The sequence below is a fragment of the Chroicocephalus ridibundus genome, chromosome 1 (genome assembly GCF_963924245.1).
Source record: "Chroicocephalus ridibundus chromosome 1, bChrRid1.1, whole genome shotgun sequence".
In the NCBI taxonomy this organism is placed as follows: domain Eukaryota; kingdom Metazoa; phylum Chordata; class Aves; order Charadriiformes; family Laridae; genus Chroicocephalus; species Chroicocephalus ridibundus.
In genome coordinates this window covers 146,727,253-146,742,199 of record NC_086284.1, presented here as the reverse complement: position 1 = coordinate 146,742,199, position 14,947 = coordinate 146,727,253, and the positions used below count along the sequence as shown (strand labels likewise).

General features: G+C 43.6%; 1 protein-coding gene across 2 annotated transcripts; it reads left to right on the top strand.

The window, feature by feature from the left end:
• Positions 1 to 337: 337 nt before the first annotated feature.
• LDHB (lactate dehydrogenase B) lies at positions 338 to 11,394 on the top strand. 2 transcript variants are annotated; one of them, XM_063357578.1, is made up of 8 exons: positions 338 to 468; positions 1,014 to 1,145; positions 5,063 to 5,180; positions 5,497 to 5,670; positions 7,874 to 8,047; positions 9,762 to 9,879; positions 10,539 to 10,662; positions 11,057 to 11,394. In XM_063357578.1, exons 2-8 carry the CDS (start codon positions 1,020 to 1,022, stop codon positions 11,222 to 11,224), a joined length of 1,002 nt encoding a protein of 333 aa, XP_063213648.1. In that variant the 5' UTR covers positions 338 to 468; positions 1,014 to 1,019; the 3' UTR covers positions 11,225 to 11,394. The 2 variants fall into 2 exon arrangements, with proteins under 2 accessions (XP_063213648.1, XP_063213639.1); XM_063357569.1 differs by having other exon boundaries at positions 406 to 518.
• The last annotated feature ends 3,553 nt before the right edge of the window (positions 11,395 to 14,947 follow it).

The window sequence follows — 14,947 nt, the reverse complement described above, 5'->3', positions numbered from 1 at the left end:
CTCCATTCAGGTTCCAGGGGCTCATTCCACGGGCCCCACAGATCACAACTTTAAAGTGATGCTCCCCTGGGATAGAGGGAAAGAGTCAGAGACAGCGTGATGCCGGGGGGAGGGGGAGCGGTTGTGGCACCGCATCAGGTTACATTCCTTCTTCCTCCAAAGCATTTCTCTGCGCCTCCAGGCGCGCCATTCTCCCCTCGCGGACAATGAGGGGAAGGGGGGAACGAAGCGGGGGAGCCGGGGGCGGGCCGGCGGCACCCTTGAGCCTCCGTCCTTGGCTGGGATTGAGCGCGGCGGCCGCCGCCCCCCCAATGGCGCCGGGGAAGGCGCGGGAGGGGGCGGCGGGGGGCGGCCCGGCCCTGCCCGCTGGCCCGCCCCTTCCGCTGCGGAGCCCTCATTGCCCGAGCCCTGTTTGCTCGCGCCCCGGACGGCAGCGCTCCTCTCCTCTCACCGCTCTGAGCCTCGCCGGTGGGTACGGGGCGAGCGGAGCTGGCGGGATCCCCTCTCCGGGACGGGAGGTGCTGCAGGGTCTCCCGGGCCTTCCCTTCCTTCCCTGACCCGGGCGGCTCGGTCCTGCCGGGCGCCTTCCCTCGGGGCCGAGCATCCCCGGGCGGCCGGATGGCGTGTGGGGCGGGGGGCGTCGGCGCGCGGTGGGTCCCAGCACCGCTGGGACGCGGGGGCCGGTGACCGGAGCCAGGCCGTGGCTCCTGAGGGAGGTTTGGGCGGGATGGCGGCAGGAACCCGCGGGGTGCTCCCCTGTGCCGGTCCCGGCCGCTCGCTGGGCTGCGGCTGGCGGGGCGGGGGCAGACCGCCGGCCGCGGGAGGGAGGGAGGGAGGGAAGGATGTGCGGGTGGGCTGATCGAAGGGAGCCGCGGGGCCGAGTGGAAACGAGCCGGGGAAATGGCATCAGGCTGACTGGTCCCCAATTGGGCCCTGGTTTCATGACCAGCCCCGCCGGGCGCTTGGTTCCCGCTCGCTTGCTTTGAACCAAACCTCCCTGTCTCTCCTTGCAGAACACCATGGCAACGCTGAAGGAGAAGCTGATCACCCCCATCGCCGCGGCAGCCACCGTCCCCAACAACAAGATAACCGTTGTGGGGGTTGGACAGGTTGGCATGGCCTGTGCCATCAGCATCCTCACAAAGGTACAGCTCAAGGACAACGTGCTGCTCGAGTTCCCGCTGCGGTTATGTCTCAGCGCCGCCTGTTTGTCTTAGCAGGTGGTGGGAGACTGGGTAGGTTAGTACAGGAATGAATCGCTTGCAGTTGGTGTAAGCAAGCAGTGACCTACACTGGTCATGCAAGGTTGACCTCCCCATTCAGTTTCTCTTTGTGCCATCACCTTTCCATCTGTGCTTAGCAATAAATCAGTCGTTCGGCAGAGTTATTTTGCCGGCTGCTGGGAAAATGTAGTGAAGCCCCTGCCAGACTTTTCTTTCTTTTTTTAATTTTCTTATTCTTCCACAACAAAGCTAGAGTTCACTTGGTGGGAGAGCTCTGCTGGGCAAAGAATGCAAACAGAGCAGGAATCCATGTGAAATATGGGATAGGAATCAGAACTATGCATGTTTGATTTTTACTCTTTTAATGCATATGTGCTGTAGTAACTGAAAATACTGCAGTTCCCTTCCATGGGCTTTATTGTTCTTAAGCTCTTATTGCTTGGTTGTAAGGCTTTGTTTTTCCAGAGGGGTTTTAGCTAGTTTAAAAATAGAGGGCTGGACTTAGAGGTTATTCTGACTTTTCCTGTTAGTGGTTTCAGGATTTTTTTGGCAAATCTCATTTTGTAGTTTTGAGCAAAGCAAAGGCTTATTATACAATAAGGATCTCTTGTACTTTGTGCTTTGTTTTTAGAGAATATTGTGAATGACTTAAACTTGATTCCTCTCATGCTGTTTTTGAAAAGACAAATGGGAGCTGCAGATTTTTTATTTTTTTTTTTAAAAGAAGGTGCAAACAGATATGCCCTAGCCACTTGCAGGGGCAGATCTTAAATCAAGTAGCTTGCAGTGAGATAAAAAAATCTTGCATTTACTACTAAACTAGCTGTAACTTATTTGAAGATGATCCCTTCTCTACCTGGTACCTTGAGGATGCGTATCTTAGAGTACTGGGGTTTTAAATATTACACATTTCTTAAGGGTTTTGACTTGCTGATATTCATGAGGCAAGGAAAAAACTGTCAGACAGTAAGAAAGGGCCACAGTGAAACTAAGTACTGATGTGAAGGTAACAGTTTTTAAAACTATAGAACTAAAGAAGAAATTCAATGGAAAACCAATGACAATTCATTGTGGGTATTTATATTTTTTTAAGCGAATGTTTGCCTCTGTCTGAACTCATTTGTTCTTGAAGGAGTACTGTAACCTGTAAGGTTGGCAGTGAGGGAGCCAGGTGAAGCTACCATACGCTTCACTACAATCCAGCATTCGTCTGCTGCTCTAAGCAGGATCAAATTGTGCCTTCAGAAATCTAGGCACAAAGTTTTACTATTAATGAGTTGTATGCACCAAACCCAGAGTAAAAACTGATTTTAAATTTTTCAAGTTTGGATTATGGCATGATGGAGTTTATTTCAACCAGGCTTCTGCTCTCTTTTATTGTTTCACAAGTATAAGCTGCAGTAAAACACTTTCATAACAAAACTGTCTGATTCTTGTCACTGAATTAGGTGTGGCTTTGATTTGTGCATGATGGTTGGCTCCCAAGATGTCTTTTTTAAACCACGGCATAAAATTTTGTACTTAATTTCCAATACTTTAAGATGTACATGTGGTTGAATTCTAGATGTCTCCGGCTTTTATAAAACTAAACAGTGTGTTAATACTGATTTCAGTTTACTGGTGTATTTAATATATAAATTTGAATGACGCTAAAACTTTCACATTGGTTATTTTTAGCTCCCTCTCAGAAACAGGTCACTGATGTTGCCATACTGTTTTAGAAATGGAAACATCTCCACAGTCACAAGTCAGCTGCTTCCAGCGAGAATATTTAAAGCTGCATTTGGTGATTCTGTAGATTTCATTCCTGTGTGTGCTAATAGTGAGACGAATTCCTCTCTAGGCAACTCTGATGCAAATTCATGAAACTAGTCATTGGAGCTCTTCCAGGTGCTCTTGTATTTCAGTGAGAACCGGCTCCTTGAACCTGCTGACCCTGGTGACTATTGGTTGCAAGGTCTGGAGTGAGAAAGTCCCATATAATTAGACTGCCTATGTATACATTGATCCATAATCACACACATGCACACAGTCTTCTTTCAAATTCTGAATACGCTAACTTCTTAACACCAGTGACTTCAGTTAAGGACACTTTTTCATAATATTTAAATAACTGAGACTTTAACTTTACCCTGCAGAAAAGACCAAGTGCGGATACAGACTCTTAGGGTTTTTATTCAGCAGTTGATGAATTCAGCTGTGAAACAATGCAGAAAAGCAATAAACTCTTAACATGACTTTTAGAGTATGAAATGAAAAACTGAAATATGCCTGCTGTTAAATACATTTTCCCACAGAAAAAACAGTGCATATTGTTGCTTGTGTTGTAGTTTAGTTGTAGTTTAGTTGTAGTTTAGTTGTAGTTTAGTTGTAGTTTAGTTGTAGTTTAGTTGTAGTTTAGTTGTAGTTTAGTTGTAGTTTAGTTGTAGTTTAGTTGTAGTTTAGTTGTAGTTTAGTTGTAGTTTAGTTGTAGTTTAGTTGTAGTTTAGTTGTAGTTTAGTTGTAGTTTAGTTGTAGTTTAGTTGTAGTTTAGTTGTAGTTTAGTTGTAGTTTAGTTGTAGTTTAGTTGTAGTTTAGTTGTAGTTTAGTTGTAGTTTAGTTGTAGTTTAGTTGTAGTTTAGTTGTAGTTTAGTTGTAGTTTAGTTGTAGTTTAGTTGTAGTTTAGTTGTAGTTTAGTTGTAGTTTAGTTGTAGTTTAGTTGTAGTTTAGTTGTAGTTTAGTTGTAGTTTAGTTGTAGTTTAGTTGTAGTTTAGTTGTAGTTTAGTTGTAGTTTAGTTGTAGTTTAGTTGTAGTTTAGTTGTAGTTTAGTTGTAGTTTAGTTGTAGTTTAGTTGTAGTTTAGTTGTAGTTTAGTTGTAGTTTAGTTGTAGTTTAGTTGTAGTTTAGTTGTAGTTAGTTTAGTTGACATGGAAATATTATAAACTACAACTAATGAGTGTTAGCTTCTTATATAAAAGTAAACAAAGAAGCTTGCTGGTAGTAATACATTTTCAGTAGCATAAATATGTGTTTACTTTTTTCAAATGGGATGTAGATACCTAGGAAAATAGAAGGAAGTAGTAGCTTGAATCTCAGTGTGATTTACTGAATGATAAGCCTTAAGTATAGTAGAATTTACAAGGGTAGTAAACACTTCTGTCAAAAGGCAGTAAAACTTTGCATTACAGCAGAATGCCTTTTTCCTCCACCTCTGTATTTCCCTATTTTCCTGTTCTGAGACTATATGACGTCGTCTCCCAACTTAACCTGGCTGGACAATGAGCATATGTGGCTAAATCTGTTCTGCAAAGTAAATATAATGTAGTAGCTCTAGTAGAGAAAGTTAGGTGAAGACTCTGTTTTCTCTTGATAGTATTTTTACTCTTGAGGAAAGTCTGTTCCCATTCTACTTCTTGTGAAATGAACTGGTTGAAGGAATGTTATCAGAGAACATTAATTTGATAATTATGCGGTGTGCTGTTAGTATTTAAGTATTTAAAATAAGCATATTTGCTGGATAGATTTAGGAAGTTTGTTATGACTCTGAAAGATGCAAGTTTTTTTCTTAAGTGCTTTACTAGCAAAGGGTTAGCTGTGCACTCAAACTCCCCACAAATAATACCTTATTTTTTTAGAGAGTCTGAGTTTTGTGAACCTGTGCTGTAGTAGCCTCTGACTCTGTTACTGTGAGACACATCAGGACACTAAGACAGTGCTGTGCTACTGGTTTCCTTTGGAGAAGAGATGCTTTCAGATGTGTAACATGTCACTTGAAAATGTAACATAGCTTAACTCAGGGGAGACTTTAAAATGCAAGTTAACTGCTTCATTGTCTCCTTCAAATTTTGCTGTTTTCTTCAGGATCTTTGTGATGAGCTTGCTCTGGTTGATGTTTTGGAAGACAAACTAAAAGGAGAAATGATGGATCTACAGCATGGCAGCCTGTTCCTTCACACTCACAAGATTGTGGCAGGCAAAGGTGACCCTCAGTGTCTCTTGTTTAATACTGGTATTCTGTGAATTTTCTTAAGGGTGGAGCATTAGTTGTGTAATCTTAAAGAACTCTTAAAGCCTTGGCATTGAAAAGTTAAAGTGTATGAATAGGGCTGAGATTTCAGAAGAACACCGTAACAAGGGGTTAATGGTTTTAATGGTTAATGTCTCATGGTTTTTGGCTTTGAGTGTATGCATGGTGGGGAAGCTACCTATAATGCCTCTATGAACACAATGCTATTGAAATTAGTGATAAGTCTATTTAACATGTTCTGTACCTCTTCCCCCATGCTGTGTTGTAGACTATGCTGTCACAGCCAACTCCAGGATTGTGGTAGTAACTGCAGGAGTTCGTCAGCAAGAGGGTGAGAGTCGTCTCAACCTGGTTCAGAGGAACGTGAATGTCTTCAAACACATCATTCCTCAGATTGTTAAGCACAGTCCCAACTGCATCATCCTGGTGGTTTCCAACCCAGGTAAGGCAGTCTTATCCTAGAACACTTGTGAATTCTATTTGTTGGAGAACCAGTGTTTTGTTTTATCAGTCTTCTCAACTACAAATTGAATGTTGAAAATTAATACTTCTGTTTGTGTGGACATCTGCCATGTAGTTGCTAGCAGCAGAATACAAAGAAATAATCTGTACTTTGTGATGCTCTCTTTATTCAGAGCTTCTCATGGTGTCTGTACTTTAAAAGCATGCTTCACAGTAAATATGTCAGTTCTTTAAGGTCCTTTGGCTTAAGCAGTTAGGTACGTTAAAATTTTCATCTCTAAAGGAGACCTCCATTTTGCTCTTGAAAGTTATGGTTTACAAACAATTTTTTTTGTCTGGATATGATATGGTGATTTTTTTTGGGGGGGCGGGATGAAGAATTTACCCTCTAGTCTTGGCTATATTTTCGGGAAAAAAATATCTGCATTATGAAGGTTATGGTGGGGGAAAGGTTAACTGTACTACATCATAGAATCATAGAATATTCATTTAGATTATAACTGATTGTAATATATATATCTATATATTATATATAACTGAGAAAAGTGTTATAGCTGATTATACACATCTGTGTGCTCACTTGCAAGTATCTCTTTGTACTCATACAGCTGGGACACTTGGATGTGTAAAGCTGATATGCTTTGTAGGGTGTCTCTGTAGGGCTGTCTTTGCTTGAATTTACATCTGAGTAAAGCCCTTACTACAGAGCCCTGGCAATGAGGTAACACTGCTTTTGAAGGTATCTCGGCAGAGTCAAAGCAGTGCATGTAAAGCTAGTGACTCGGTGGTTGAGTAATTAGCTGTTAGACAATAACTACTACTGAATACTAGTTTCCTGAGCAAGTGGCTACTGTGCAAGTATAATAACTTATACCAATTTTAAACACTTATCCAAAAATCAAACTGAGTCAAAGATAAAATTGTTTTTGTTCTAGCAAGGGTGAATTCAAACCATAGACATTTCTGCAGTGGAGCAGGTGTAGGAGAACTGCATGTTGCTTTTCAGAATTATTTTTATACTGCTTTGTTTTGTCAATGTGTGGAATTTTGTCCACTGGTCTCGTATAGCAGAAGTTATTGTGAGCGCATTAGAAAGGACTTCGAGGGTGCCAGAGCGTCAGGGGTGTCTGCTGCCTGTGTGTTGGTGTGTGATCTGATGTCCTTCCCTGTTTAGCTTCCCTAGATCTGCCTGGGCTCTAGCTTAGACAGCACTGTCCGCAGCCTGGCCTGACTGGGAAGCCCTACTGTAGGCAAACGATGAGATTACAAAGCACAGCTCAAAGTTTAGGGGTGTCTTGGCACTTAACTTGAAAGCCAGACGGTCCAGACCAAATTTAGGTGTTCAGTAGAGAGGTACTCTGTAGTCTGTACAAACTACTGTGATCCTGGCAGGAACTGCCTCGACTGAAGCTGCAGGGAAACTATGCCTGTGAGCATGTTACTTGCAACAGCAAGGTGTTATATATGTGTACACAAATACATTCCCTTCTGAGAATTGGCTGGCTTCTGGGAGTGCTGGAGCCATAATTATTGTGGTGTGTTTATTATTGTTACGTTGAGCTACATGTTAGACTTTTTTTTTCCTCCCTGCTCACAGCCTTCTCTGTCTGCCCCAACCTAGGTTTGTATTTTTTCTAAAACTGTATTTTTAGAGCCACCTGTAGTGAAAGCACAGAAGCATGGAGCTCATCTGGCTTTTCATGCTACGGAGACGGTGCAAAAAAACTGCTTAATGCACAAATCTGTTTAAGAAATGAACCTGAAATAGTTACCAACTAGAAACAGAGTATGTGAATTTCAAACATGTTTCATTTCCATTTGCTTCACCTCTTATTGTGATGATAAAGTAGAAGGTAACATTACTTCAGGAAATTGCTTGAATGTCTTAGCCATATGGAGAGTTCAGTCCCAATTCTGGATGCACTAGGGATTTAGCTGTGACAAAAAAGTGCCTCCAACTTTAGCTAGCAGGATGCTAATCTCCAAAGACCCTCATCAGTTTTAGCTAGATGGGTCCTAAATTTCCAGCAGTCAGACCCCAAATAGTCAGACCTAAAATACTGTGACCAATGAGCCCAACTGTATTTGGAGTCCTCCTGATTGCCTACAGCAAAGTAATTGTTGGAGCATTCTTCCTGGTGTATGTGAATTGTGTCACTCACTGTGCATGTTCTTCTTTTCAGTGGATATATTAACCTATGTCACATGGAAGCTGAGTGGCCTGCCAAAACACCGTGTGATTGGAAGTGGCTGCAATCTAGACACAGCAAGATTTCGCTATCTGATGTCTGAGAGACTTGGTATCCACCCAGCCAGCTGCCATGGCTGGATCTTGGGAGAACATGGTGATTCTAGTGGTAAGGAGCCCTTCTGACCTCCTTGGGAATAAGCAGGACTGTGTTAGAGGTTGAGGCCTAAACGGTGTTGCCAAATTCTGAAAGAGCAGATGCAGCTTGACCTTGAGTAGTGAGCACTTTGCTGTATTTTTATGAAGGTCAGTGGTGAGACAAGTCCAGGAAATCTAGCTATGCGTTTTTAATAGAAGTGTCTGTATGATTAAAGCCTGAAAAAGCCAATTTTGTTAGCTTAAGTTGTGTTCTAAAGACAACAGCTTATACTTCTGTTTATCCTCAGTTTTTGGAGCGTCATAACATAGTCTGTAGCACTGTTCTCTGCTGAAAGCAACACTAGCTCTTGTTAGGTTAATGGCAGAGCTTGTTGCAAGTAGTAAAAATAGCTAACAATCCAGATTCAGGCTAACAAAATTATCCCTTAACTTATTTTGTAACTTTTGTCCATGCTATTTAAGAGAAGATAGATTTAAAACCCTGTGAAATCAAAGAAGCTTATTTGTCTTAGTTCAGTCTGATGTGATGCAGCAGAACACCTGTGTAGATTGGTACTGCTCTATATTTTAGTGATGTGTATTTTTAAGGGAGCCATCTTTTCAATGACCCATTGTGTTTGATCAAAGTACAGTGTCTGATCAACAACAGTGTTTATGGAAGCCAGGCCTACTCTGTAGTGGAGGCAGAGCTTGGATGAGCGTACGCAGAGCTCATCTTGCTTTGGTGTTACAGCTGCTCTTGCTTTGAAGGAGCTGAGAAATTTCCTTGTTAATTCACAGGAACAGAGAATGAGTCTGCCCGTAAGCTTCCAATATGAAGGGAGACGTGCAAATTCCTCTTCTGGTAGTCTTAAGTTTGCATATTGCTATCCTGTTATTCAGGGAAATAAGAGTAGAATTCTTGAAGGCTAACCCTACTACCAAGTAGTGGGACAGCAAATGCATACTTGCTGCAATTTTGGAGTACAGTTAGTGTTAAAAGGCTGAACAGCTAAGATGTGCCTTTTTGCTAGACTTGGAGGTTTCTGACTTCAAAAGTAGCTGTCTACACCTTTCAAGGACTGAAAGTTCTGTTGTTCATATGCTGCAACTGATTTGTTAAAATGTCAGTACTAAAATAGTCTCATATTTGAACCCCCAAGTTCTCAGAACTAACTGTATCACAGAATGGTAAGGGTTGGAAGGGACCTTTGGAGACCATCTAGTCCAACCCCCCTGCAGGGTCACCTAAAGCAGGTTACACAAGAACATGTCCAGGTGGGTTTTGAATGTCTCCAGAGACAGAGACTCCACCACCTCTCTGGGCAGCCTATTCCAATGCTCTGTCATTCTCAAAGTAAAGTTCCTCCTTCATGTTTAGATGGAGCTTCCCATGTTCAAGTTTGTGGCTGTTACCTCCTGTCCTGTCACTGGGCACCACTGAAAAGAGCCTGGCCCCATCCTCCTGACACCCATCCCTTAAGTATTTATAAGCGTTGATAAGATCCCCCCTCAGTCATCTTTTTTTTCCAGACTAAAAAGACCCAAATCCCTCAGCCTTTCTTAATAAGAGAGATGTTCTGGTCCCATAATTATCTTCATAGACCTGCTGTAGTCACTGTAGTGAAATGAAAACTTAAAATGTGTCCCAAACATTATTGTTTCCTATGCAATTATCTTAGACAGGAAAAGTGGAGGGGGAGCTGCTAATGGCTACTGAAACTTAAGTCCTCTCTCTGTTACAGTGGCTGTTTGGAGCGGAGTTAATGTGGCAGGCGTTTCTCTCCAGGAGCTGAATCCTGCCATGGGAACTGACAAAGATGGCGAGAACTGGAAGGAAGTCCACAAGCAAGTGGTTGAAAGGTACAGTGCCTTGAGGAATGAGGTGGATATTTGTGAGGCCAAAAAAGCTAGTCTGCCTCCTTGTCGCTGCCTCTCCGTTCTACTGCTGCTTTCATGCCCTTTTATTTAGAGGACTGCCTGAGTAAGTGCAACTGCTGGTTTAAACACAGAAACGCAGGATTTCAGTTGGTAAGCTTTACGATCCTGCAGCGAGACAAGCTATTCCATAACATATCCGCTGCAGTGCTTAGAGCCCTGTGCACTTGTTTTCTCACAAATAGCTGCTGAAATGCTTAACTTTGTTCAAAGGACACAACAAAAGGTGGTATGTTTCTGTGAGCAGAGTGGTGGAGTTGATTTGGGCAAAACTTTGTTCATTGATTTCGTAAAACTTGTCTAGAGGTAACTATTCATGTTGCTAAATCACTTGTCTCACTTGTGAAATAAGGACCATACTAGTATAGGGCTTCTTTATTACATATGGTATGGTGTAGGCTTAGTGCTTTATCCTTTAATACTGAAATATGTCACTCTCTTTGATGTTTTAATTACTAAACTTACAATGTGTCACAGGTGTTTCAGATTTTTTTTAAATGGGAAACACTCACTCATCTAAGACTTGTCATTCTCACAGTATCTTGAAGACTTCTTAACACAACTGTATTTCAATATTTCCTTAGTGCCTATGAGGTAATCAAACTTAAGGGATACACAAACTGGGCTATTGGCCTTAGTGTTGCTGACCTCTGTGAGACCATGCTGAAGAACTTGTGCCGCGTTCATTCAGTCTCAACACTGGTAAAGGTAAGGAGTGGTGGCTAATTGGATGCTCTGGTTCATTTTGTTGTTACGGAAAAGCTATTTAGTCTCAAGTAGCAATGTCCTGAACAAAGGAAGCTTTGTAAAATACTACTTTGAATTTAAAATGGGAGCTTTGAATTTTGTGCACTATTTGCTATATATATAAGTGAGGGGTTTGGAGGGTTTTTTCCCCTGAAATCTCCATCTCAGTATTGCCAACCACTTGGTCTAAAACAGCTCTGTACTTTTCATTTTCTCAAATACATTGTGACTGAAAACTTTCTGCATGTTGCAAAATAATTGCCTTGAGCTCTGCTCTCAGAAGGCTTCCTGCTGTAGAAATTAAAAGCAGATCCGGTGTGATGGGTTCTTGTCTGATCTCTTTTCTTTGTGGCAGGGCATGTATGGTGTTGAGAATGATGTCTTCTTGAGCCTTCCTGCTGTCTTAAATTCCTCTGGATTGACAAGTGTTATTAACCAAAAGCTGAAGGATGATGAGGTGGCTCAGCTGAAGAAGAGTGCAGATACACTGTGGAACATCCAGAAAGACCTCAAAGATCTGTAACTCATGAGTGTTAGATTCCGGTAACAGAAAAACAGCATGTTGTGTGTGAATACACATCCTTATGGTTAACATTTAATGCTCTTCCAGACTGAGCTTTGTCCACAGTAGCTATACTTTTGCTTGCTGTAACGCACAGGCCTTATGAACAAATAAAGCGACCTTCAAGCATGTTTTGTTGTCCTAGTGACTTGCTTTCAGTATTTAAAGTATCCAGGTTACTCTAGCCTTCTCCTTTAATGATTGCCACAGACCACATGGAAGTGTAGACACAGATAGCCTTTTAAAAGGTTAGAAACAAGGTAGTAATCAACTGTGGTGGCATTTCCCTAATACAACCTTACTGGAAGCCTTTTCTCTATGACTTAGTTTCAATCCAGGTGCTGACTAAATGTAGTTCATTCCTAGAGTTGCTTCTGATACAGTTAAGTCTTATTGTTTCCTGACAGGTAGAGGAATTGGAATGGGGATTTGCCACAGGACACCTGCCCAAAACATGCCAGGATTAAGATTCTATATGCCACTGCTCCAAAAAAAGGGTCCTGTAGATCCTTCTCTCTCCTGGATTCAATTCTTTGCCTGTTATTGGTGTCTACTTTTCATAATGTTTAGCAAGAAGAAACAAGATTTTTTTTTTCTATTTTTGATTACCAAAACCCAAGGTTTTTAAGAGACTGGAGTCCCATGGTAATCTTCATAAAACAAGTCAAACTGGGTTATTAATTTCAGCATGATTGTTTCACAAGAGCTTATATACTTGAGGGGGAGGACAGATTTAAAAAAAATACCCCAGGGTTTTATTTCTTAATCGCTTACACTTTTGGAGTAGATATAACCATAAAATAGCCAGCACTTGCTTGGAATGCCTGGAACTGCTCCACCTAAATCTCCAGGGGACAAACAATACCAAAGCCATCTATCTTGTATCACCATGCAGAGGCCTGCAAGTCTTGTTTCATAACAAATGAAGAGACTAAGTTGGAGCAATTTAAAGGCCTTTTCTAGCTCTGCTAAAGTGCTTTGAGTTGTGGGCTAAAGCACTTTCGCAAGCAAGTAGCTTGATGTTTGTAGCTCTTTTTCAAAAGATTGTGCGAGTCCTGTCGTATTGCAAGAGAACTCCTATCCTGTGAGTCACTCAGTACCGTGTAGTTAGTGAAAGATTACGTGTGGCACACTGGTGACAGCATTATTTACTAAGGGTATCCCAGGGAGACCTTGGGAGATGTTTTATTCTCAACTGCAGGCTAAATGTCAGGCTTCTTTACTGATAGGAGAAGGAATGTTATAGTCTGCTTTTGTAACTTGTGGAGATCTTACTGGAAGCCCTTCCACACCTGTGTAGCTTAAGTTCCTGCTAATAGCTGTTCATGATCAGCTTTGCACAGTTCCTTCTTGCCTTTGTTCTTGGTTAGTGGAGTAATTCAAAATTATGTTGTGGGACATCATCTTGCAGGATGCTTGAGACTGATGTGCATGAAGAGGCATCAGTTGTCTTAGAGGACAGGGAGCAGGCCCTTTTCCCCTTTGATAGTGAATCTTGGCTTTTAAAGGTCACTCCACCTACATTGAAACTGGGTTTCTCCCTGATTGCATCAGTGTACATGCCTCACCCACTAAGTGTAGGGTCATACTTTGTTTTGTGGCCAGCAAACTGAGACTCAAAGTAGGTTGGCACATAGAATTATAGAATGATTATAGTTGGAAGGGACCTTAAAGATCACTTATTTCCAACCCTCCCTGCTCTGGGCAGGGACACCTCCCACTAGACCAGGCTGCTCAAAGTCCCATCCAGCCTGGCCTTTGAAAACTTCCAGGGATGGGGCGTCCACAGCTTCTCTAGACAGCCTGTTCCAGTGCCTCACCACCCTCACAGTAAAGAATTTTTTCCTAATATCTAACCTAAATCTACCCTCTTTCCATTTAAAACTGTTACTCCTCGTCCTATCCCTACACTCGTTCTTCCCCATCTTTCCTGTAGGCCCCCTTTAGGTACTGGAAGGCCACCATAAGGTCTCCCTGGAGCCTTCTCTTCTCCCAACTCTCTCAGCCTGTCCTCATTGCAGAGGCGCTCCAGCCCTCTCATCATCTTCGTGGCCCTCCTCTGGACTCTCTCCAACATGTCCATGTCCTTCTTATGTTGAGGGCTCCAGAGCTGGAAATAAAAGCTCATACACACCGTCCTACGCTACAAAGAAACCCGCCGACATTTCTGCCCGTGAAGTCCGACAGCGCCTCCCCCTGCCACCATGCCGGGCGGTGCGAGGGAAGGCCGCGGCCTGACATGGCGGCCGTCCGGCGGCGCCCCCTGGCGGCCGTCGGGCAGCAGAGGGGCCCGGCGGGAGGGTCGGCGGGGCGGGCAGCAGCCCCCCCGCACCGTGAGGCGGATTATGGGCTGCCCGCCACTGCTGTCCCATGTAAAACGCCTACTTTTAGGGTGTATTCGTTGGCACAGGGCTGACGGAAGGCTCTGGGATTGGGGTGGGCTCGTGGGCTGCTTTGTTCTTATCTTCTCCACCTGAGGTGGCCTTAGTGATACTGGCCATCTCCAGGTAGTGAAAGCCACAGGTGCTCCAAAAATAATGATTCTCAGCCTGGCTTTTTTTCATAAAATGGTAAATAGGGCAACTTGAACCATTGAGACAAAAGGACACCCAGCCACTGAAACCCCGAGCCAGGCTGTAACCCTGGGCAGGCTGTAATACCTTCCCGTTAACCGGGAAGGGGAAACCCCTTTCCTCCAACCCACGGCCCAGCTCCGCTGGCTGGGTGGCCAGGGCAGCATTCCCTCTCACCCTTCCCGCCTCTCCCTGTTCCCAGCCGTGCTGCTACATCCTCTCTTGCCAGGCTCTCTGCCGAGGCAGCTCTAGTTCCTAACTCAGCAAAAAAAATTTCTGCATCCTTAGGTTAGTTCAGTGGGCTGTGTCCGTCAGCTCAGGGATGGGGCTGACCACCGTGAGCGCAGAGAGGGCATGGGAAGGGTAAGTGGAAGAGCAAGTTTTTTTGGGGGGGATAGTTAGCTGTTAAAGTAAGCTCAGCTGTATTATATTATGTCCAAGAGACTTTTATGCAGATGGACTGCCTGTATTCTAAACCAATTGCCTTGGACTTGTCTTTTTTTTCAAATGAGCTCAGAGACTTTCCCTCTATGCTCCTATGTAGTCTGTGCCTGCTGGTGCAATGTTATTCTCCGCAGTACTAGAGATGCCCTGGATCTCACCTGGAGATTTGCTCACTGCTGAGCTGCGGATTTTGGGTAGGCTGTGCTCTAAGCTCAGAATCAGATTCAATTTACACAGCTGTCCCAGAAGCACTGGCTTCTCAACCAGATGCGTAAGCACATAAGCATCTTCCAAACTGGCAGCTGCTTTGTGGAGCTTTGAGGATCTTGGGTTGTGAGTTAGGGACCAACATCTCTGCAGATGTGTGTGCACCGCTTGCAGCATCCAAGCTCTGTGCTGGAGCAAGACAGGGGCATACTGTTCCCTGTCTTACTACTCACTAGTTTCCTTGGGCAGAGGACACGGGCCCAGTGGCCAGAAAAGAGCTGTGGCATAGGAACCAGGTGGAAAATCAGGGACCGGGACTGCCAAAGTGTGTGCCAAAGTTGGGATAGAGCCTTTGTAGCTCTGTTTGTAAAGGCTGCAAGGCTGCTCGAGAGCAGAATGAAGCCAAAAGATTGCACAGAGACCTGGCAACACAGCTGGAGTTAATTGTGAAGGAAGGGTT

Coding starts and splice junctions, on each gene's coding strand:
- LDHB (XM_063357578.1), top strand. CDS start 1,020: ATGGCAACGCTGAAGGAGAAGCTGATCACCCCCATCGCCGCGGCAGCC. Junction 5,671..7,873: donor CCTGGTGGTTTCCAACCCAG/GTAAGGCAGTCT, acceptor TCTTCTTTTCAG/TGGATATATTAACCTATGTC. Junction 8,048..9,761: donor AGAACATGGTGATTCTAGTG/GTAAGGAGCCCT, acceptor TCTCTGTTACAG/TGGCTGTTTGGAGCGGAGTT.